The sequence below is a fragment of the Lepus europaeus genome, chromosome 1 (genome assembly GCF_033115175.1).
Source record: "Lepus europaeus isolate LE1 chromosome 1, mLepTim1.pri, whole genome shotgun sequence".
Classification (NCBI taxonomy): domain Eukaryota; kingdom Metazoa; phylum Chordata; class Mammalia; order Lagomorpha; family Leporidae; genus Lepus; species Lepus europaeus.
In genome coordinates, this window is record NC_084827.1 from 20080342 (window position 1) to 20102520 (window position 22179).

The 22179-nt window shown below is 55.8% G+C and overlaps 2 protein-coding genes across 6 annotated transcripts in view; both read left to right on the forward strand.

Annotated features, from left to right (window-relative positions):
• The first annotated feature begins 1910 nt into the window (after window positions 1-1910).
• PRRT4 (proline rich transmembrane protein 4) lies at window positions 1911-11299 on the forward strand. 5 transcript variants are annotated; one of them, XM_062198364.1, is made up of 5 exons: window positions 1911-1983; window positions 2935-3745; window positions 3830-3925; window positions 4270-4389; window positions 8930-11299. In XM_062198364.1, exons 2-5 carry the CDS (start codon window positions 3094-3096, stop codon window positions 10741-10743), a joined length of 2682 nt encoding a protein of 893 aa, XP_062054348.1. In that variant the 5' UTR covers window positions 1911-1983; window positions 2935-3093; the 3' UTR covers window positions 10744-11299. The 5 variants fall into 5 exon arrangements, with proteins under 5 accessions (XP_062054348.1, XP_062054355.1, XP_062054364.1 ...); XM_062198371.1 differs by having other exon boundaries at window positions 1919-1983; window positions 3021-3745; XM_062198380.1 differs by lacking the exon at window positions 1911-1983 and adding an exon at window positions 4065-4073 and having other exon boundaries at window positions 2749-3745.
• A 5288-nt stretch (window positions 11300-16587) lies between these two features.
• The window catches only part of RBM28 (RNA binding motif protein 28), a 32969-nt gene continuing 27377 nt past the window's right edge, over window positions 16588-22179 (forward strand). The window contains exons 1-5 of the mRNA XM_062203566.1: window positions 16588-16803; window positions 19761-19916; window positions 20241-20335; window positions 20865-20940; window positions 21701-21793. Coding sequence (XP_062059550.1) covers window positions 16686-16803; window positions 19761-19916; window positions 20241-20335; window positions 20865-20940; window positions 21701-21793 — 538 coding nt within the window. The 5' untranslated portion in view covers window positions 16588-16685. The remainder of the gene's footprint in view (window positions 16804-19760; window positions 19917-20240; window positions 20336-20864; window positions 20941-21700; window positions 21794-22179) is intronic.

The following is a 22179-nucleotide window of genomic DNA, read 5'->3' on the forward strand; positions in this document are numbered from 1 at the left end:
GACAGATGTGATCTTACACTAACTGGGGGGTGGGATTCTGGGACCGGGAAGTGAGGCCTGGATGCCTTTCTGAAAGGCTACCCATTGCTCGTGCGCGGGCCTCAGAACTACTCCTTGTTCATTTTATCAAGTGGTCCCTGAGCATGCGCCACGGGCAAAGCCCTCTGCTAGCTCTGGGTAACTGAGACAGAACCTGCCCCAGGTACTTGAGCACCTGCCCTTCCAGGGCAGGAGGGAGGAGATAGCTGGGTCACATCCAGGGCTGTGACATGGTGATGACAATTTCCCTCTTTCTGTGGCTTGTAGGAGGAGTAAGTAAGCAGACTGGTACAGCACCCACCATGGGGGTCACACACAGTAGGGCAGCTCTCTGGGTTTCCAAAAGAAGCTTTAAATGATGTAGGGAGCCTCCATTTTATGTTGTATGTTCTTCTGATACTTTAATTTTTTAAATATGTATTTATTTATTTGAAAGGTGGAATTACAGAGAGGCAGAGGCAGAGAGAGAAGTCTTCCATCTGCTGGTTCATTCCCAGATGGCTGCGAGCTGGAGCTGAAGTCAGGAGCCAGGAGCTTCTGCTGGGTCTCCCACATAGGTGCAGGGGCCCAGCACTTGGTCCATCTTCTGCTGCTTTCCCAGGCCACAGCAGAGAGCCAGATCGGAAGTGGAGCAGCTGGGACTCAAACCGATGCCAATATGGGATGTCAGCACTGCAACTTTACCAACTACGCCCAGAGTGCCGGACCTGATACTTTAAACACTAGCTTTTTGGAAGAAACTGTGAAGGAATTTGTGACTCAAAGCAGCATGAGAAATGCCACATAAGTGGCCACAGTGACCCCCCGGTCCCTTAGCGGGGCCCCCCAGTCCTGGCCACACGGTGCGGTCTCTGGTTTTGCCTTTCCCTCATCTCTCGTGGCACAGAAGTTGTCATCCCCCCCCCCCCCACCAGCAGCTTAGCTCACCACTCTTTCTGACAGACAGCTCTGCAACTCTAAGTGCTTCTGAGAGATCGTTTTAGGAAAAAAGTAATGTTACAACAGGGGCTGGCATCTGGCAGTTCACCTGCCAGGCACTGGAGGCATGGGGGTGTTTGCTGTACAGCTGTTGAAAACTGACAGCTGGTGGAGAGGGCAAGCAGAGAGCCTGGACCCAACGCTCAACCAAGCTGTGCTGTCTTGGGCACAGTTTCTGAGTCTTAACTTACCCATCTGTACAATGGAGACACACACAGGGTTGTGGTGAGGACTAATGTGATAAGGGATGGAGAAGAGCCTATTGTGATAAGATCTTGAACGGAAGTCCCTTATTGCCCTGGGAGCCATGCTGGCACAGGTTGTGTATGTGCCCACACATATGTGTATGTGCCCACACATGATGCTCTTGGAGTCAACTTGTATCCTAAGGAAGGCATGTGTGTGTGTGCACGAGGGTACGTGCTCGCGGTGCTCTGGCGAGGGTGTGTTTCCCCGGGAAGGGGTGTGTTTGTACACGCGTGTGCGCGCGCGGTGCTTGGCGCGGGTGTGTTTCCCCGGGGAAGGCGCACCAGCGGAGCCCCGGGCGCCCGCGACAGCGCCGGGTGACCGAGCGCGCGTGCGGCCGCTGTCCCCGGGTGTGGGGCGGCCCGCGGGCGGCGACGGGCTGGGTGGGAGGAGGGAGGGCGCGGGAGCGAGCGGGCGAGGGAGCGAGGGAGCGGAGGGAGGGCCGCGAGAGCGCGGCTGCCGCGGAGCCCGGCGCGGGCTGCTTCGCCGGGGAGCCAGGCTGGGAGCCAGGAGGCGGCGCCGCGGCGGGGAGGGAGCGCGGAGCGCGGGGCCGGCCGCCCGCCTGGTGAGAGCGCTGCGGGCCGCGGACCGGGCCGGGGCGGGCAGGGGCGGCAGTGGCTGGACGAGGAGAGCGGGCGTCTAGAGCGCAGGGCTCCATCGCCAGTGCGGGCGCTGGGTGCAGCGGGGAGAAGCGGCGAGACTCCGCGCGGCGTTGCCCAGGTGGGTGCCTGAGCCGCCGCGACCGCCCCTTCTCGAGGGACTTGGCCGAGGAGCCCCGCGGTGCGAGAGGAGCCGGCCGGGGGTGTGTGTGTGCGTATGTGCCCGCGAGGGGTGTGTGTGTGCTGTGCGTCTACACAGAGTGTGTGCATGTGTGTAGGGGTGTGTGTGTATGTGTCTGCATGGCAAGAGAGACCGAGGAGGTGGCATGGGGTCGGGACCCATGGGGGAGGGAGGGCGCTCAGCAGGGTGGACTCTGTGTGCAGGGGTGTGTGAAGGGTGAGTGTGTCGCGGGCGCTAGGTGTGGCTGTGTGCGTGATGAAAGGGTGCCGGGTGCACGTGTGCCCCGGCCCAGCCTCCCGTCCCCACCAGATGTGCCCATGAAGGGCGAGTCCTGGGGAGCAGTGGGAGGCTGCTGCAGCCACCCCAAGGCTGATCAGCCTGCCCTTCCTCCCCAGGGAGCCAGAAATCACCAAGCTGCCCCTCCCCCCAATACTTCTAGGGTCCTGGGGAAAGAGGGGGAGGGGGCTTCTGCCAGTGGAGGGGCCCAGTTTCTCTGGGCAGGGCCTGGGTGGCCTCTCTGGCTCTGCCATATCACTCAGGCCTGTTAGAACGGGAGACTCCGGCAGGAGGGTTTTGCTGGCTTGCAGCTGTGTTTCCTTAGGGTGCTTGATGGCATACAGTAGGGAGGAGGGAAGGCTGGGCAGAAGAGGGGGTGGGGAGTGGGAAGGAAGGCGTCTGAGTCTGGGAGCCCAAGTCCATCCTCTCTACTCCCCATGAAAGGTGGGGGACCCTGGTTGCGGGCAGAGCCTAGCCTCCTGGTGAGCAGGTGGGGCCAGGATTGGGCAGGAGCCTGAAAGTACAGGAAGGAGCTGTCAGGAAGAGCCCTGGCGTCTCTCCCCTGGGGCACAGCACTTTGCGTCCTGCTCTCAGCACCTGCTTCTCTGCCAACAGAAGCGCTGTCTGGGGTGTCTGATCCCGGGATCCCCAAGAGGGTGAGTGGCAACAGCCTGAGCTCACAGGGCCTCTCCTCCCTCCAGGACCTGGGTGCCCAAGAGGTGCTGAAGAACCGAGCCCCCTGCCCACCCAGGCCACCCTAGGCCAGGTGGGGCCATGGCAAGGCGTGGCTGTCTGGGGCTGGGGCTGTTCTACTGGGTCCTGCTTGCTGTCCCTGTGGGCCCCCAGCCTGCCTCCTCTGTCCCCGTGGTCCCTCTCACCACTCTGACCCCGCCACCGCAGAGTGAGGCCTCTGTGCTGTCTCTCAACCTGGGACTTAACTTCAAATTCCATCTTCGGGGCCCTGCTGCTGTCTGGGGGAGCCCTGTCACAGAGACCCAGCCTCTCTCTCCTGGGCCAGGCCGGGAGCCAGGGGAAGAGGTAGCCAGTGGGCTGAGGACCGATCCCCTTTGGGACCTGCTCGTGGGCTCCCCAGGGAACCCTCCTTCAGAGTGGGGCTCTGCCGAAGGCAGCGCTACACCCTGGGCCTCATCCCTACCTCCGGAGTCCACGTCCCACATCTCTGGGCCCACCGATCGGCCCACCGCTCCCTATCAGCCCAGGATGGGTACTGTGACCTGGGACACTGCTCTGACGGCTGCAGCGCCTCCATCCAGTGCCCCCAGGCCCCAGCAGAACGAGCTGGAGCTGAAGTTTGATGTGGCGCTGAGAGCAGGTGCAGCCCCCACGCTGGGGCACCGGACGCTGCCCCTGCTGCCCAGCCTGCGGGCCAGCCTGGCAGAGATTGCTGGGCGCCTGGGACCCTTTGGTGAGTACTTGCCCCTCCTAGGAGAGCCCCTGCTGGGCACCGCTGGCTGCTAGGTTGCAGCTCGGGCATGGGCTCCTTTTGCAGGGTTCTTTGGCACCACTCTGTCTCCGCTCCGGAATTTATCTGGCTCCAGCCCCCCAGGTGCCACAACAGCCCCCAGCTCTGCCTCCAGCTCTCCAGGTGAGTGTTTATTTCATTGCAGCAAGCGTTTGTGGAAGATCTCTCCATGCTAGGAGCTGTGCTGGAGACCGAACCAACACCTCCCTTTCTGTCTTGGCTCAGGGGAGGCCTGTGTTGCCTCTCCCAGGCCCTGGGACAGGAGCTGCTGGTCCACACAGAAGCAGTCTCTCTGCTGTACTGAGTCTGGTTCCACACTTGTACCTTAGTTCATAGTGGACCTAAGCATGTGAGGACAATTCCAGGGACAGTGACTTCTACAGGGAAGAGCAGGATTTTCTCCAAAACCCTAGAGGCCAAGCCTGGCTGGTAGGATGGCACCTGACCCCTGTGTGCTCTCTTTGCAGGGTTCTTTGGCGCCACTCTGTCCCCGCCCCCATCCCCTTTGCAGAGAGAGCTCTCAAGCCCAAGCCTGCTGGACCCAGCTGTTTCCCTAAGCTCTGCCTCAGTAGGAGCAACATCACCAGGTAGGTATCCAATCCATTTGAGCCTGACAATGATTTATTGAGCACTTACTCCATGCTAGTCCCTCGTCAGTGTTCTGGGACTCTTACGTTTCCTTCCGTAACCATAGCCACCATACTCTTCATCATCCCTATGGAGACATATGTCATTGGCCTGAGAACAAGTGTTGCTGGGTAAGGTCCCACACAGGGTTAAGCAATGGGCCTCGTAGAGTTTCGCAGTCACAGGCAGAGCAGGATGGAGACAGATGTATCAGGGCAAACAGACACAGGAACTCCTTCATGATTTCCAGTCTCCGTGATAACCCCACCCCCAACTCCCAGCAGCCTGGCCCTTCTCCCCATCCCCACCCCCACCCCCCGGCCTGGGAGCCCTCTCCTGTGCTGTCTGATCTAAGCTGACATGCTGTCAGATGTGGGCAGAGCTGGGGCCCTCAGCCACAAGACATGGAAGCAGAACCTGGAGCAGACAGATGCCACCTTCGTTCAAGGGGGCCGCTCAGAACATGCACACAGATGAACCGCTGGTGCAGAGGGAAAGGCCGTGGGCTTCCAGAGCCAAGTCACTTACGTACCAGCTGGGTGCCCTGGGGTAGGTTACATTACCTCTCTGAGCCAAAATTCTCTTGTCGCTCCAGGGTTTAATAATATTACTCATTTTACGGAGTTCACGTAAAACTTCTAGATAATTCGAGCTCTTGGCACGAAGCTGGGCCAAAGTAGAAGCTCATTAAGTACTCAATGACCTTGCTTCTCTCCTGCACTGAGCTCCAAATGTACTTCTAGGTCCTACCTTTGCAGACACCCTGCCCCAGCCCTGGGCACTGGGATGACACAAAACTTGCCTGGCAGAGGGCACGGGTGCCCAGGGAGAGGTTCTGGTAGATGAGGCCAAGGGAGCCATGGGGAGGGACTCCCAGGTGCAGCTCTGTTCTGTAAAGGGTTTACTGGGGCTGCAAACCTCTCAGCCCCCTCTCCACCAGGCCCAGCTGTGGAAACAACTGGTCTCCCAGCTTCTTCCAGCTCCAGACGTAACACAGCACCCGACTCTCTGGCTCACCCCGACATGGGTCACTGCACCCCTCCCCTCCACACCCATCAGGTGGGTGTGGAGTCTCTGTCCCCCCTGGTTACCCCAGGGTGCAGCAGGGCAGGAGCTGCTGCCATGGGGGCAGGCTCTGTGCCTCGGGTGGGGGGGGGAGGATGCTGGCTGGCGGTCTGTCGGCCTTGGTGACAGCGCTGGCCAGGCAGGTTTAATGAGTCTGGACAGTATCAGGCAGCCCACAGCTAGGGCTGGCAGCTCCGCCCTCACTCCCCCTCCTAGCTGGTGGCTGCAGGAACCCAGCCTCTTCCTGGCTGTTGTTCATGTTGGATAAACCCCAGAGGGCTATGGGTTTCCTGGAGAGAAGGAGGGGGAGAGAGAGAGAGAGAGAGAGAGAGAGAGAGAGAGAGAGAGAGAGTTTGGAGCACTGTCAAGCTGTTGGAGACCAAAGAGAGTATTGTGGTTCCATGTCCCCTTCTGGGCTTTTCTAACCTTGTTAGTGTTCAACTCCTAGGGCTTCCTTGCATTGCACAGAGCCTACATCCAGCCCCTTCTCACCACAATTGTCATTCAGGGCATAGAACATTGAGGGGCTTTCATTGCCCTTGGTGACACCCACTTGCCCTTTGTCCTCTGAGTGTTAGCTCCACTCCCTGAGCACCATGACCAGCCTCTGTCCTGCGTGGCAGCCACCTGTGCCATCCCACTTGTTAGAAATTTTTAATTTCACCCATTCCAATGAGTACCAGTCCTCCACAGTCCTGGTGGTGGGGGTGGGGAGAGGGATAGGGCGGGGCCACCAAACTCATGCAGCTTCCAGCATCCAGAGTGGAGCCCTGATAGGCCAGCCCTTTGATCTGGGCAGCTGGTGGATAATCAGGCCTGACTTTTCCATGAATCGAGCTGGCCTCTCCCCTGCCCCTCCCCAGCCAGCTCCAGCCTCGCCAATTACTCATGCTGACATCCCGTCTCCTCCCTCGGCCCTGAGGTCAAGAGGGGGGCCCGCAGGCTAGGGTGGGACCTCCCTGGAGGGGAGGCCTGCTCAGGGGAGGCATCCTGGGAAAGAGGACCAGAAGATCACAGTCTTCTGGGAGCAGCCGAAAACTCTGCAGAAGCCTCCGCTGGGGAGATGGGACGGGAGACCAAGGGCACCCTTCCAAGGCAGTAAGCTGGGTTTTCACCCACCTGTCCCCACACACAGCTGTCCCCGTGCAGTGCCCGCCATTCAGAGCGCACTCCCTGACAGATGAGCTCTTGCTATACTTTGCCTGTTTTCTGGTTTTTATTCCTTTTTCTGGATTCCAAGGGATGTTGAAATTTGCTCTAGTGCTTGGGGACAGAGCTGAGAGACGGGGTTTCCTGGGTGAGAAGGGATGAGGATGGAGGGTGAGCAAGGATCAGGGCTAGGGGTAGGGGGGAGGCAGGGTGGGGTTTTGTGCATCTGCACAGTCCACAAAGGCAGGAGAGAGAGACCAAGCAGAGAAGTGGGTGGGGTAAGGGCACCAGAAAATGAGGGGTGAGGGAGGATGTGGATTTAATCCTCTGATGCCATGCGCTCCCAGCTGAACTGCCTCTCACTTAACCAGTGCCAGCCAGGCGGCTAGGCCATCAGGATGGTGTTCTATAAACAATTCTTAAAGTGAATCAACATGAAGTGCCGCTGTCCACTCATTTGTCTAACTGTGGTCTTTCTAAGCAAGTTAGGATGCACTAAGCCTTTAATTCATTCATTCAAGATCAAATCTGAGGTCAGAAGGGGTTGCCGTCAGACAAGAGGAACTGATGAGTGGTCAGTGGTGAACACTGGTCCGCAGGAACGACACCAGCCACGGTCATGATCATGCACTGGGTGGAGCTTCCCATGCACTGGGCGGAGCTTCTCGCTTCCCATTTATCCTACCCGTGCGGGTAGATGCACTTCCCTATGTCAGATCTGAGGATGGCAATGGAACAGGGCCCAGGGTGTTGTCCACAGTCGCCAGCGAGCTGTGTAGGCTTAAGTTTTGGCTGCTCCCTTTCTGCCCTCCGCAGTTGCTCAATCCCATCACCTTCCCCTCCCTTCTAGAGCCAGTCTCTGGCCCTCTCACGCCTTTTCTCTTGTTCTCCGAATGATTGCATTTTGCATGTCCGCAGCCTGCGCTGGCACTGTGTAGGGGTGGCAGCGCTCCAAGGCTCTTTGTGTGTTGTCCAGCCGAGGCGTGGCTGGAGCATGGCCGGGGCACAGGCTGTTGGGGCACGAGTCTGACCGTCAGGAGGCCCTCGCCACTCGTCCTGCTGCTGTCTCCTGTCCACCTCCCCTTCGATGCCATGTTAGCCTCATCCTCCTTCACCATCACCCTTTCTTCCCAGCCTTGCTGAGCCTGCTGGGTGAGGGGAGGGAGAGGTTTAGCTTTTAGCACTTTCCCTTGCTGTCTGGTCCCAGGGAGAAGCCTTGGTCTAACTCTAACTCCTCTCTCGCTCCAGGAGAATAGAATTAGGGAACTTACTCCATACTGTCTCTTTCACCAAGGGGTACAGGAAGATGTTAGCAGATGGGGCTGGAGACCTGAGTTAGGAAGTCCCAGAGAACCTGTGGGGCTCACTTAATCAGGTGGCAATTTGTCTTACCACCGTGTCCCCAGTTCTTTCTCCCTGGGGCTTCGAAGGCAGCCTGGGAGCCCCCCGGGAAGTCCCCCCTTCTGTGAAAGGGGGACAGGGTGTCAAATCAAAGCAGCATCTACCTTCAGAACCTTACAATAAGACGGAGGCAGGATGGGGCCCACAGCTGTAGATAGGCTGATGGGAGTAGCGGGCGGGAAGGCCAGTGAGTGTGCAGAGTATGTACTCAGGGTGCTTGGGAGAGGAGTATTTGGCTGCTCCCCCTGCTGTGTGTGTGTGTGTGTGTGCGCGCATGCGCCAGGGACATGGGGTGGCGGGAGCAGCTGACCAAGGGCAGGGGTGCACCTAGCACCGAGGTGGGGGTTGGATGCAGAACAAGGGTAAGCAAACTAGCATTAGGAAGAGCTCTGGGGTAGGGAAAGGGGATCAGACTGGTGCTCAGGTCTGGATTCTAGTTATAAACGTGTGACCTTGGACAAGTGTGGACCTTGGACAACTTTGCCTTTGCAGAGTCTCGGGCACAGTGGGGATACTTACTCTGAGTGTCTGCTCAGTGCTAACTGTGGGCCAGGGGCCATCACAGGTGGAAGACACGGACGTGCACAAAGCAAGGAGGCCTGCTTGTTCTCATAAAGCGGCCTTTCTGGTGGGGGGTTAGTTGTCAGCAGAAACAGGAACGGAGTAAAGAAAGCAGGTGTGGGGGAGGGGCCATGTGAGAACTGAAACCTCCTGGGGAGGGAGAGGTGAGAGGCCCCAGGGGTCAGGTGGATCACACAGGGAGGGCCTGAGGGGCCAGGGTACTCGGCAGACCCTCTGACTGGCGCTCCGGGCCCTGGCTGTGGGGAGGGCAAGGGGGTCTGCACAGCTGTCTCAGCCAAGTGGTTTTGTTTTTTTTACCCACAGACCCCAGCATCCCCACCTCTGGCCCAGACGACCTGTCTCCCGGCAGCCCGGGGAGCCCTTCGCTGCAGCCAGAGTGTGCACCAGAGCCTTGCAGCCTGGGGGATCTGCCTGCCGGCGACGGGCAGCCTCCTGCCGCCACACTGCCCCTCTTCTTCCTGACCCTGGAGGCCAACTGGGCCGAGGCCAGGGCTCGCTGGGGGCTGGCCTGGGAGGCCCACGTGTACGGGGTAGGTGCGCTCTTCGGCCTGGTGGTCCTGTTGGCATTGCTGGCCCTGGCCCTCCTGCCCTGGCGCTGCCCACCTGGCGCCCCCTGCCTGGCGCTGCTGGACCTGCTGCTGCTCTTGGCCGGGACCACGCGGGCCTTCCCTCTCTTCTACGACGCCTATGGGCACCGGGAGCGGCTGCCCGCGCTCGCCTGGCTACTGCTGCAGGACCTGCCGCTGCCCTGCCTGGCCGCCGGCCTGGGGCTGGCCTGCCTGCTGCTGGCCCGGCCGCGGCGGCCGCGGTGCCCGGCCGGCCTGGCCGCCCTGCTGCTCCTTGGGCTGGGCCTGGCAGCCGCCGCAGCCCTGGGGAGCGCTGCGCACCGCCCTCTGCGGCCCCTGCGCCTCGCCTCTCGCGGGCTGCACGCCTTCCTCGCCGCGTCGCTGTCGGGGCTCCTCCTGGCGCTCTCCTGCTGGCGGGGCCGGCGGCGGCGGCGGGCTGGGGCGCCCCTGGGAGGCTCTGGCTTCAAGGGCGCCACCCCTCTCCCGCAGGCGCGCAGCCCTTTCGCCCCGCGGGAGTCCTGGCGGCGCGCGGCACGCACCGCCCCAGTGGCTGGCACCTTCGGGCTGCTGAGCGGGGCCCTGCAGGGCTATGAGGTGCTGCACGCCCTGGGCTATGGCGGCCAACCTGGCCTGGAGGGGCCCTGGTCCTGGTGGGCCTTCCAGCTAGGCCTGCGCCTGGGCGAGGTGGGCGTTGCGCTCCCGCTGGCGCTGCTGGGCCTCTACCCGGCGCTCTGCAACCCCAGAGTGCCGCCACGTTGCTGGGCGAAGCTCTTCCGCCTGTCCCCTGGCCACGCGGCGCCCCTGCTGCCTGGAGGTTGGGTCCCTGGGCCCCCAGACAAGGAGCCCCTGGGTAGCGCCATTGCGCGTGGTGAGGCGGAACTGCTGCAGCTGTGCGCGCTGGCGGGACCGGGCCCAGATCTCCTGCTCCAGGGAGCCGGCTGCCGGGGCTTCGAAGGCGCGGCGGCCAACCCGGGCCCATCCCCGGCCTCCTCCCCCTGCAGCGATGCCACCGTGGACTTCCGCCCGCCCTCCCCAATCAACCTGCGGCGCAGCATCGAGGAGGCCCTTTGCAGCGAGGCCCTGCTCACCCCCGGCCTCCTCCAGGGCCCTGCCTTCGGGGACGCCCTGCCTGGGCTCGGCCTCTACCGCACTGCCTCGCTGGGAGCGAAGATCCGGACCGGGCCCAGTGGGAGGTTGGAGGAGGACCCTGGCTCGCCGGTACCCCCAGAGCTCCCCTCCCCGGGGGCTTGGCCCCCGGGCAGCAGCGCCTCCTCCGGCTCGCTGTGCGGACTCTCGCGGGACAGCTCGTCCATGCTGCTGTGCTCCTGCCCCGACAGGCCCCCGAGGTGCCCACTGGTCTGCGCCCTCGGCCCTCCGCGGGCCTCAGGAAGCAGCCCCAGCCTCCCCGCCTCAGGATCCTACCAGGCCCTGTCCCCGCCCTCCTGCAACTCCCCAGAGCAGGCTGAGGAGGCCTTGCTGCGGGAGCAGTTCCTGGACGCCTGCCGACAGATCGACGAGCTAAGCATGGGCAGTGACACCATAGACCTGTGAAGCGCAGCTGCCTCCCTGGCTGCCCCACCCCACATCCCTCTCGGGCTCCTGCTCGGCCTGAGACCTGCACACTGTAACTCTCTCCCAGTCCTGCCTGGCTCAGATGCCTCTCTCCCGTCGCCTTCCCTATGGGGGCCCCCATGGGTGGGCGGGTCAGCAGCCAGGCTCTGTTGATTGGGAACCAGTGCCACGCTCTCTGGAGCCCTGGGTGCGGACGCCTTCAGCTGCGATTCCAGGCTGGCAGGTGCCCCTCTGTCCTTGGCATTCACCAGCAATAAAGCCCCAAGGTGCTCCACTCCCGACCACCTCTCCCTGTTTCGGTGCTGAGTCAGAGGGGCTGTCCCCAGAAGCCCTGGGGACCCACCTCAGGGCCCATACCCACCTGTGCCATGCCAAGGAATCCCACACCTGTGTGAGTGAGACTCCCTATCCTCCCAGGGAGCTTCCCCAGGAAAGGGTCTATGCCCCATGGCCCACCTAGCAGCCTTGACAGCAGTTGGGTAGGGGTGATGGTGGTGAACGCATTCAGAGTTAATTTATCAATAAAATATTTTCAGAGGAGAACATTCTGACCTTCTTGGAAAAGCTTAAATGGGACACCAGCAGCAGTGACACCAATAGAATTGGATAAGAGAAGCCTTTGGGGTGGGGAGTGGGGGGGTGCCCCTTCAGACTTTAGGAGCCTTCTACAAGGTCCAGGCATCTGTGTCTGTGGCTGGGATGGGGTGGGGGGAGGGTCCTGGGAGCCAGAAGACCCTGGAAGACACTCTGACTCTCTAGGAAGTGACTTCACAGGGACAGAACACAGCTGGGAGAGCTGAGGCAGAAACGGAGCTATAGGCAGAAATGCTGACATGCCTGAGACCCAGATCCTGGTGGACAGCTGGCTCGGGACTAGTTAATAGTAAATGATGCCTATACAAAAGGGCCCCCTGCCATGTCCCCACAGGTTGGGATTCACAGGAGGAAGCTACCTTCTTTACCTACCAATGGGGCATCTTCAAGGTTAGGCTCACAACCACCTGCTTCTGCCTCAGAACTCTCATCTCCTGCAGGTGCAAATCTTCCCTGGAGAAAGCTTTCCCTAGCCCTAACCCCAGCTCCAGCCTGGCTCCCAGCACAGAACTCACAGTGCAGACGCCCAAAAACACATCCAACCAGCAGGCGCTGTGACCCCTGCCTCTCCTGAGCATTTGGCTCTGAGCTCTGGAGCGTGCATTTATCATCTGGCTAAAATGCGTTGCTTCAGAGTGGCACAAAAACAGGGTGGTAGATGAGGTTTGAAAATGAAAATTTGACGGCGCTTTGGCAGATGTCCTGCTCAGTACACGAGCACCTGCCAGGGCACACACACTAGGCTTAAAGTGGAAAAACAGAAACCCAAGTGCTTTTCGTCTAACTCTGCCCCCCAGCTAGCAGGGTTTAGAGAAGGGAGGTTAGGGAGCCCAGACAGGCTGTGGCCCTTGGCTAGACCAGACTGGACCAGACCAGACCAAAACAAGGCACAAGGGGAAGAATTCAAGCATTGCTGATGATCTGTCTTGGCTGAGAGGAGCAGCCAAGGGCCTGGGACCTCAGAGGAATGAGAGGAGTTGGCAATATTTGGGGGAGAGGGAGAGGCATAGAAGGGGAGAGAAATGGCGCAGAGAAGAGAGAGTGGTGCAGGCACAGTTGAGGGATGGGGCCGGAGTGGTTCTGACCGTGGCTCTTCCATCACCTGGCTTAGCAGAGCTCAGAAATTCTTGCTGCATTGTCACTCTGGGCTGAGACCCAGGAAACTGCCAGCCTCCTAATTGCAGGCATTTCTCACCGCTGTCATAGTGGCCGTAGTGGTCTCCCCAGCTTTGTGTTGAGCAAGCATGGCTTGCTGCCCTGAGAAACTGCTCCCTTTCTTTCTCGCCTCCCCTTCCGTCTGCCTCTCACCTGCCTCTGCTCACACTCAGCTCCTCTCTGCCATCTCCTCCCTCCTCCTCGCTCTGATCCTTGTCAGCTACTCTCTCGCTCACTTCCCCCCAGCCCAAGGTCTTTGGCTTCATGTACACACCTCCCAGCAGAGCAGTCCAAGCCCCCCAATTCCCCCTTCCCCACACTCTTTCTGTATGAAAGCTCCAAATGGGGCTGAGAAGGAACAGAGTGGGGGTGGGGAGACAAGAAATGCAACACGGGGTCCATCAGCTCCAACATTTTTTAAAAGTTTTTTATTTTATTTTTTTACTTTCTTGAAAGTCAGAGTTGGAGAGAGAGAGAGAGAGAGAGAGAGAGAGAGATGGATACGGAGAGACAAAAAGATCTTCCATCCACTGGCTGACTGGGCCAGGCTGAAACCAGGAGCCAAGAACTTCACTCAGGTCTCCTACATGGGTGGCAGGCACTTCAACACTTTGACTACCTTCCGCTGCTTTTCCCAGGCCATTGACTGGGAGCTGGATCAGAAAAGGAGCAGACAGGATACAAGCTGGTGCCCATATGGGATGCTGGCGTTGTAGGCAGCGGCTTTACCCACCATACCACAACACTGGCCCCATCCGACACCTCTTTGATTTCAGCAAGAATGACCTCAACCCCTTGACTTCAGAAAGGGCCAAGCCTTAGATCACTTAGCCTCCCATGTTGTCTCCTTATGCTTCCCCAGAAGTGCAGGTAGATCCTCGTGCAGGCCTCCTCCTGTGCCAAATCTCCATACTTTGGGGGACCGAGGGGGCAACATCATCTTCACTCTTTCATTAGTTCATTCAATCTCTTTAAAAAAAAATTATTTTTCTTTATTTCTTTCTTTTTTTGACAGGCAGAGTGGACAGTGAGAGAGAGAGACAGAGAGAAAGGTCTTCCTTTGCCGTTGGTTCACCCTCCAATGGCCGGCGCGCTGCGGCCAGTGCACCGCGCTGATCTGAAGGCAGGAGCCAGGTGCTTCTCCTGGTCTCCCATGCGGGTGCAGGGCCCAAGCACTTCGGCCATCCTCCATTGCACTCCCGGGCCACAGCAGAGAGCTGGCCTGGAAGAGGGGCAACCGGGACAGAATCCGGCGCCCCGACCGGGACTAGAACCTGGTGTGCCAGCGCCGCCAGGTGGAGGATTAGCCTATTGAGCCGCGGCGCGGGCCTAAAAAAATATTTATTGGATGCCTACCATGTGCTAGGTGCTGAGGATACAGGGATGAATGAGGTGGACTCCAGCCCTGAGTTTAGGAAGTTGAGCGCCTTTTGGAGGCAAGCAGACATTTAACAGCTAATCACACAGTCACAATGGCACAGTAATTAACTGCAGTTGTAAGCAGTGCTAAGAACAAGGACCATTTGGTATTATAGGAAGTTTGGCTTGCGGTGGAGGGGGTGGGGTGGGCAGAGCTGGAAGGGTGGGAAAGGCTGCCTACGAGCAGCCCAGGCTCTCTGATTGCCTTCCCAGGCTCCTGCACGGTGATGGATGAGCTAGAAGCCAGCAGTTTATTTCCCTGGAAGCCACGTTGCAGGGTACCACAACTCCTGCTATTTAATGAAGAACACCGCGTGTGTCCAGGCTAGATGGATGAGCAAATATTTCTGATTGAAGAACCCTGTGACCTCCCAGATAGGAATGGAGGTGGGGGTTGGGTGGGCAACAGCTGGGGTAGAAAGGGTTCACCGTGCTGCTGTCCTCCCGGAGGGGGACACAGCATCACACTGTGGGTGGCTGCTGCCCCCTGATGGGCATTGGGACACAGTTTAGTTTTGTCCTTTAAGGAAGATACATGGCCCAAGGCATTCAAAACTGAGTATTCGTAGGGGGTGTCACAAAGGGGTGTGGGGACAAACTTCTGAGGGTTGATTTCCCTTGTACATCCTGCACCCAGGGCTGGGAAGGGCTCCCCACAGATGGGGCCCTGAAATTTGCCATTTAGTCTTTAAGGATGGGATTTTGATTCCCAAGATGAGACGGGGCACGAGTGGGCCAGAGGGAAGGAGAAAGAAGAGGGAGGAATGTGGGATCCCACACCCACTTAGTCGATTTGTCTTTATTCTAGATAAGATTAACGTAGCAGCCTTTAAAAAAATCTGTTTTGTATTTCAGTGCTTCCTTTCTTTTTTTTTTTTTGACAGGCAGAGTGGACAGTGAGAGAGAGACAGAGAGAAAGGTCTTCCTTTTGCCGTTGGTTCACCCTCCAATGGCCGCCGCGGTAGTGCGCTGCGGCCGGCGCACCGCGCTGTTCTGTTGGCAGGAGCCAGGTGCTTTTCCTGGTCTCCCATAGGGTGCAGAGCCCAAACACTTGGGCCACCCTCCACTGCACTCCCTGGCCACAGCAGAGAGCTGGCCTGGAAGAGGGGCAACCAGGACAGGATTGGTGCCCTGACCGGGACTAGAACCCGGTGTGCCGGCGCCGCAAGGCAGAGGATTAGCCTGTTGAGCCACGGCGCCGGCCAGTGCTTCCTTTCTTGAGCTGTGGGTTTAACAATAACCATGGCCGTTGTCCGTTGTTTTTTTCTTCAAAGCATGTATGACTTAGCTGGAGCTAGGGCTTCTTAAATCTGATGTTTCGCATTCTCCTTCATCGTCACTAACCAGTCATCTGCCTGCCCAAAGTGTAGTTAAAGTGGTTGGACTTGATTTGAGGAGAAAGGGAAACTTAATTTTCACTGCACGTTTACATGTTTTGAATTGTCTGCCTACTTCGTGTGGGTTACCACCACTTAAAAGCAATGATTTATTTATTTAAAGTTTTATTAATTGACTTTAAAGATTTATTTATTTATTCGAAAGTCAGAGTCACACAGAGAGGAGAGAGAGAGAGAGAGAGGTCTTCTATCCACTGGTTCACTCCCCAATTGGCCACAATGGTCGGAGCTGTGCTGATCCAAAGCCAGGAGCCAGGAGCTTCTTCTGGGTCTCCCACGTGGGTGCAGGGGCCCAAGCACTTGGACCATCTTCTACTGCTTTCCCAGGCCATAGCAGAGAGCTGGATGGGAAGTGGAGCAGCCGGGACTCGAACCAGCACCCATAAGGGATGCTGGCACTGCAGGCGGCGGCTTTACCTGCTACGCCACAGCGCCGGCCCCTAAATAAATAAATATTTTTTAAAAAGAATAATTACGGTGATATTTGTCTGTGCTTTAGTAGGTACAATTTGCCAGTGAGGCTGAGTGGTCTCATAGTCTCTGAGCATATAAGAATTGTCCGAGGCCGGCGCCGTGGCTCACTAGGCTAATCCTCTGCCTGTGGTGCTGGCACACCGGGTTCTAGTCCCGGTTGGGGCGCCGGATTCTATCCCGGTTGCCCCCCTTCCAGGCCAGCTCTCTGCTATGGCCCGGAAGGCAGTGGAGGATGGCCTGGTGCTTGGGCCCTGCACCTGCATGGGAGACCAGGAGGAAGCACCTGGCTCCTGCCTTCGGATCAGCAAGATGCGCCGGCCGCAGCGGCCATTGGAGGGTGAACCAACGGCAAAAAGGAAGACCTTTCTCTCTGTCTCTCACTATCCACTCTGCCTCCTGTCAAAAAAAAAAAAAAAAAAAGAATTGTCCGAATGATGTACGTGACATATTTGTGTCTCTATTTGTTCTATCTACAACTTATGCATGTAACCTGGAAATATAGGTACTTCAGAGAATATTTATTAAACATCCATTATATGTCAGAGCTGGGCTAGACTCTGGGCAGAAGTGACTCCTGCCTGTCCTCGTGAACTGGGGGCCGTTCTCCTAGATTCTAAGCAGTTGGAGAACGGCTGAGGGCGGGTTTCCCTGCGGTGGAACCCTGCTCAAGCAGCTCCGCCTCCTGGGCGGTGTTCTTTTTTATTCACTCCGGAACGTTTCTTTCCTCTTCCTACCATGTGCCCCCTCCGGACTCTTTTGAGCAACGGACACTTCCGGGATCTTCCGGCCCCGTGGTGCGGTTGTCCTGCTGAAGCTGAGTTTTCACTCGCGGGCGTCGGCTTGCTTCGCTCGCCGCCTCGCGAGTCTCAGGTTCCGGGTCTCATGGCGGGCTTGACCCTGTTTGTTGGCCGCCTCCCGGCTTCGGCCCGCAGCGAGCAGCTGGAAGAGCTGTTCAGTCAGGTGGGGCCGGTGAAGCAGTGCTTCGTGGTGACTGAGAAAGGTAGGGGGCGGGATGGTCGAGGATGGGGCTGGGGTTTTCTGGGAGTAGGATGGGGGCGAGGACACCTTGTATGTCTTTACCTGTCCCAAGGAAAGGCTTGGGAGTTGAATTTCTTTTCCAAACTGACTCTGTCTTGGATGTCTCCGTCGGGGTCGGTTTGTGGAAGGCAAAGCATCCCCTGACGTTTCTCTAGCGCCCTCCGTTTGCTGTGCGCGCTCACGTGTACTATCTCATTTGGTAAAAATGAAAATAGCTAACTTTTAAGAAAGCATCAGTCAGATTTATTGAGAGTCAGCTGACTACGAGGCACGGTGCTGAGCTTGACACGGGTGAGCTCATCGGCTTATTAGAGTCTGAATCCCATGCTACAGACAGAAATCTAGGGGCTTAGGGAAATTTCGTTACTTTAAAGGTCGGAATAGGTAGGAAGTCGTGGACCAGAATTTGATCATCAGACCCGAAGTTCCTGGCCAGTATGCTGTCTCTCTGACCATTTATGTATCCAGCAGATGTTTATTGAATGTCTGTTGTGTGTCTGTTGCTCTTGTAGGTCCTGGGGATCCAGCAATGCACACCACCAAACCAGAAATCCCAGTTCTTGGGTCTTGAGGGTGGAGAAGACAGCCAGTTGTGTAGTGATAATGCTGATGGATGCTGAGGAGAAAGCCAGGGGCAGGGGATAGCAATGTCTGTGTAATGGGCACGTGTGGGGGTGGTAAGCGGCAGTGTGGGTAAGGGTGGTCAGGAAAGGCCGGCTGAGGCGAGAATGAGTTTATGTTACTTGGGGGACAAGCAATCCAGGTGGAGAGAGCAGCCAGTTCGAGAAGGGGTATGCACACATGTGGAGGCCCATCGGGGAGGCCACAGGGACTGGAATGAATGCGTGAAGGGCGGAGGATGAGGACAGGAGCTCCACACTGCCCCATCATTTAGAACCGCGTGGGCCACTGCAAAGACTGGCTTTAGCTGTGAGCTGGAAAGCCACTGGTTTTAAACAGCAGTAATATGATCTGGCTTACATTTTATTTTAGATTTTATTTTATTTTAGATTTTATTTATTAGAGAGGTAGAGTTATAGACAGAGAGGGAGAGACACAGAGAGGTCTTCCATTTGCTGGTTCACTCCCTAAATGGCTGCAGTGGCCTGAGCTGGGCCGATCTGAAGCCAGGAGCTTCCTCCAAGTCTCCCACGTGGGTGCAGGGACCCAAGCACTTGGGCCGTCTTCTGCTATCCCAGGCCATAGCAGAGAGCTGGATGGGAAGTGGAGCAGCCGGGACTAGAACCAGCGCCCATATGGGAAGGCGGCTCTGCAAGCAGAGGCTTAGTCCACTATGCCACAGTGTCGGCTTCCCTGGTTTACATTTTGAAAGATTCTCTCCGGCTGCTGTGGTGTGAGTAGGCTGCTGGAGAATAGGACAGAAGTAGAGACACTGGTTAGCCAGCTCTTGAAATAATCTAGATGAGAAGTCTTGGTGTTGGACCAAGGTGGTGGTTGAGGTGGGAGAAGGTGGTTGCAATATGGACATTTTCTGGAGTTAGAGCTGAGAGGATCCGCTGATGGGTCAGATGTCAGCTACCAGAGGAAGCGGATGCAGGGAGTCAGGCCTGAGTCCAGGGTTTTTGGCTGAGCCGCCAGAGAGTTACTGACTTGTAGAATACTGTGTGCTTCATGTTCTGCTGCTCAGCATGTTAATGGGACGTGGGTTGGCCTGTGTTAGAATGAGGACACTTCTTAAGAAGCATTTCCTCCTCTTACCTATACTTCTTTTCTTTTCTTTCTTTTTTTTTCCCTAAAGACTTATTTATTTATTTGAAGGCAGAGTTACAGAGAGGCAGAGGCAGGGAGAGAGAGAAAAGAGAGAGAGAGAGAGAGAGAGGTCTTCCATCTGAGAGAGAGAGAGGTCTTCCATCTGCTGGTTCACTCCCCAGATGGCCACAGTGGCCGGAGCTGCACGGATCCAAAGCCAGGATCTTCCTCCAGGTCTCCCATGTGGGTGCAGGGACCTAAGGACTTAGGCCATGTTCTACTGCTTTTCCAGGCAGTGGTAGAGAGCTGGGTCAGAAGTGGAGCAGCCAGAACTCAAACCGGTACCCATATGGGATGCTGACACTGCAGGTGGCTGCTTTACCCGCTACGCCATGGTGCCGGCCCCAGTGTTTGTTATTTGAAGTTCTTCTGTTGGGACCCCAGGCATTTATTGCTGATCTGTTCAGAGAAGGGACTATGTTATTATATTCTGATTTTCAAAGCTACTGTACCTACCTTTCCTACCTTCTCTGGTGTTTTTTTTTTTTTTTAAAGATTTATTTATTTATTTGAAAGCCAGAGTTACACAGAGAGAAGAGAGGCAGAGAGAGAAGTCTTCCATCCGTTGGTTCACTCTCCAGATGGCCACAACAGTCGGAGCTGTGCCGATCCGAAGCCAGGAACCAGGATGCTCTTCCTGGTCTCCATGTGGGCGCAGGGGCCCAAGGACTTGGGCCATCCTCCACTGCTTTCCTGGGTCATGGCAGAGAGCTGGACAGGAAGTGGAGCAGCCAGGTCTCGAACCGGCACCCATATGGGATACCGGCGCTTCAGGCCAGGGCGTTAACCCACTGTGCCACAGTGCCTGCCCCTCTGGTGATATTTTGTTGTATTTGATGGTGAGTACTTCTTTGGAGGCTTAATATATAGATCATGGATCCTTCATATTCTTGAGATACCAGAAAAGGGGGAAGAACTGACAGTGAAGACACCAAATTAGAAGCAGGAGGAAGTCTTAACACATGCTGAGCAAAGTGTGGAAGGGGCCACTGGTGTCAGTCTTTTTTTTTTTTTGACACTTTTGGCAAACTCTTAGAATGGTTGGCAGTATATCTGCTAGTGTAGGCTTTTAGGACTTACTGGTTTAGTGCACTTGGCTTGTGATTGTCTGCTTTTACTCTCATCTTGCCTGCCGTGTTGTCGTTGCAGGGAGTAAGTCATGCCGAGGCTTTGGCTATGTCACTTTCTCAATGCCGGAAGATGTTCAGAGGGCTCTCAAGGAGATCACCACCTTTGAGGGTCACAAGATCAATGTGACTATTGCCAAGAAAAAACTGAGGGATAAGTCCAAGAAGGGGAAAAATGGTGAGTTTCTTGTGACCGAGGGGAGTTTCTCCCCAGGATGAGGAGCAGCACATGGAAGTGAGAGAGGCAGCATGCCTCAGGGTGTAGCTTCTAGAACCTAAAGCTTTCTGAAATTCGTTCTGATGTCCAGAATCATGGAGTGTATTTTTGATATTCATTGTAGTTTTTTGTTTCCGTCTCACTTTAGAAAATTGTGTTCTTGAATATTGCCATGCTAACCTGTGGAAAGTATCTGTCACTAGTAGTTTTTTTTCCTGTGATGTTATGGTTTAGAAGTGGGTGGTTTGGAGCACAGACTTACTCCATTGCCTCTTATGTTTTTAGAAAATTCAGAGACCCTGAAGAAGGAGCTGAAGTCTAAAAAACCAAAAGCAGCAGATAAGAAAGCCAGGTTAATCATTCGGAACCTGAGCTTTAAGGTAAGTGACAAAGAAAAGACGCTGCATATGCTGAAGGCTGTCAGAGCCAAGGCCTGCTCCCTGGTGGGGTGCCTCACCAAGATGGGGTAATTGGGCTCCATTCCTCTGGGAGTGAAACTTAGCCCTGCTGAATCCAGAGACAAAGAAAAGACGCTGCATATGCTGAAGGCTGTCGGAGCCAAGGCCTGCTCCCTGGTGGGGTGCCTCACCAAGATGGGGTAATTGGGCTTCATTCCTCTGGGAGTGAAACTTAGCCGTGTTGAATCCAGAAAGTGAGCCCAAGAGACAAGAGCTTCCTGTGACGCCAGGTGTGGTGATGCCTTCGTCTTGGGGAAACCAGTGGGAAAGTGGGGAGGAAGAGCCCTCTGACATCTGTCTTTTTGCTTCTTAGATACAGAGCAAGATGTCTCTGTTCAGGAATGTTTGGTGTCCTAGTAGAAAAAGTGTAAAAGGAGTACAAATATTCAGTCTTCTGATGAATGAACTTAGTAGTCGATGTTTCTTTTTCTTTCTTTACATCTGGCTTCAGTGTTCAGAAGATGACTTGAAGACAATTTTTGCTCAGTTTGGAGCTGTTCTGGAAGTCAATGTCCCTAAGAAGCCAGGTACTGGTACACTTTCACTTGGCATAGATTAAGATTAGTTACCCTGGTTTTCCATATTACCTTTGAACTAAGTACTGTTTGAAATAGAAATACAAGGTATATGTCATGGGTGATAGATATGTATGAAGTACCTGGCACAGTACTTGATGAGTAATAGAAACCCAAATAATATTCCTCAATGATGTTTTTAAGCTAGATCAGATTGTTTTATTTATGTATTTATTTTTAAAGATTTATTTATTTATTTGAAAGGTAGAGTTACAGAGAGGCAGAGGCAGAGAGAGAAAGAGAGGTCTTCCACATGCTGGTTCACTCCCCAGATGGCTGCAACGGCTGAAGCTGGGCTGATCCAAAGCCAGGAGCCAGGAGTCAGGAGCTTCTTCCAGGTCTTCCATGTGGATGCAGGGGCCCAAGCACTTGGGCTAGCTTTCCCAGGCCATAGCAGAGAGCTGGATCAGAAGTGGAGCAGCCAGGACTCAAATCGGTACCCGCGTGGGATGTTGGCATTGCAGGTGGCAACTTTACCACAGCACCAGCCCCCAGATTTAGTTTTAGAAGACTAGTTACAGTTTGAGAAAAATGCGTCTCCAAACCTGAGTCAGGGTGTACTCAGCAAGAGGAGGTCAGCTGTTGCTTTAGGAAGGGGCTAGCTACTTGGCAGGATTTGGGCCATCTTACCAGTCCAGCTTGCTGTAATTTCTTTCCTCAAGTTCTGACTCTCCCTTTGCTGCCTCTAACTTTTTTGTACATTTGTACACAGATGGAAAGATGCGTGGTTTTGCTTTTGTGCAGTTCAAAAACCTCCTAGAAGCAGGAAAAGCTCTCAAAGGCATGAACATGAAAGAGATAAAAGGCAAGTTTTCTATATCCATACTATTGGTCAGAAAAGTTCCAGTGTTTGGTTGAGTTAGCACAGTAATCTACTTTCTACATTCTCAAGAGATGGTTGCATTGTTGAATCTCACTGCTAATGTTGAGTCTCCTAGGATACCTAGGAGAAATGTTCGTAATACTTGATCCTGGGGTTAAACTTGAAAGAACCTACTTCAGTATCCCTTCTTTTATTTGCTAAGAGTATCCTGTTAACTCCTAATGAAAAATGTCCCTAGGATAATTGGTTTTGATTTGATAAGCAGAGTAAAGGAGAGAGACAGAGGGACAAAGAGAGACAGTTTCCATCTGCTGGTTCACTCCCCAAATGCCTGCAATGGCTGGAGTGCCAGGAACTCAGTCTAGGTC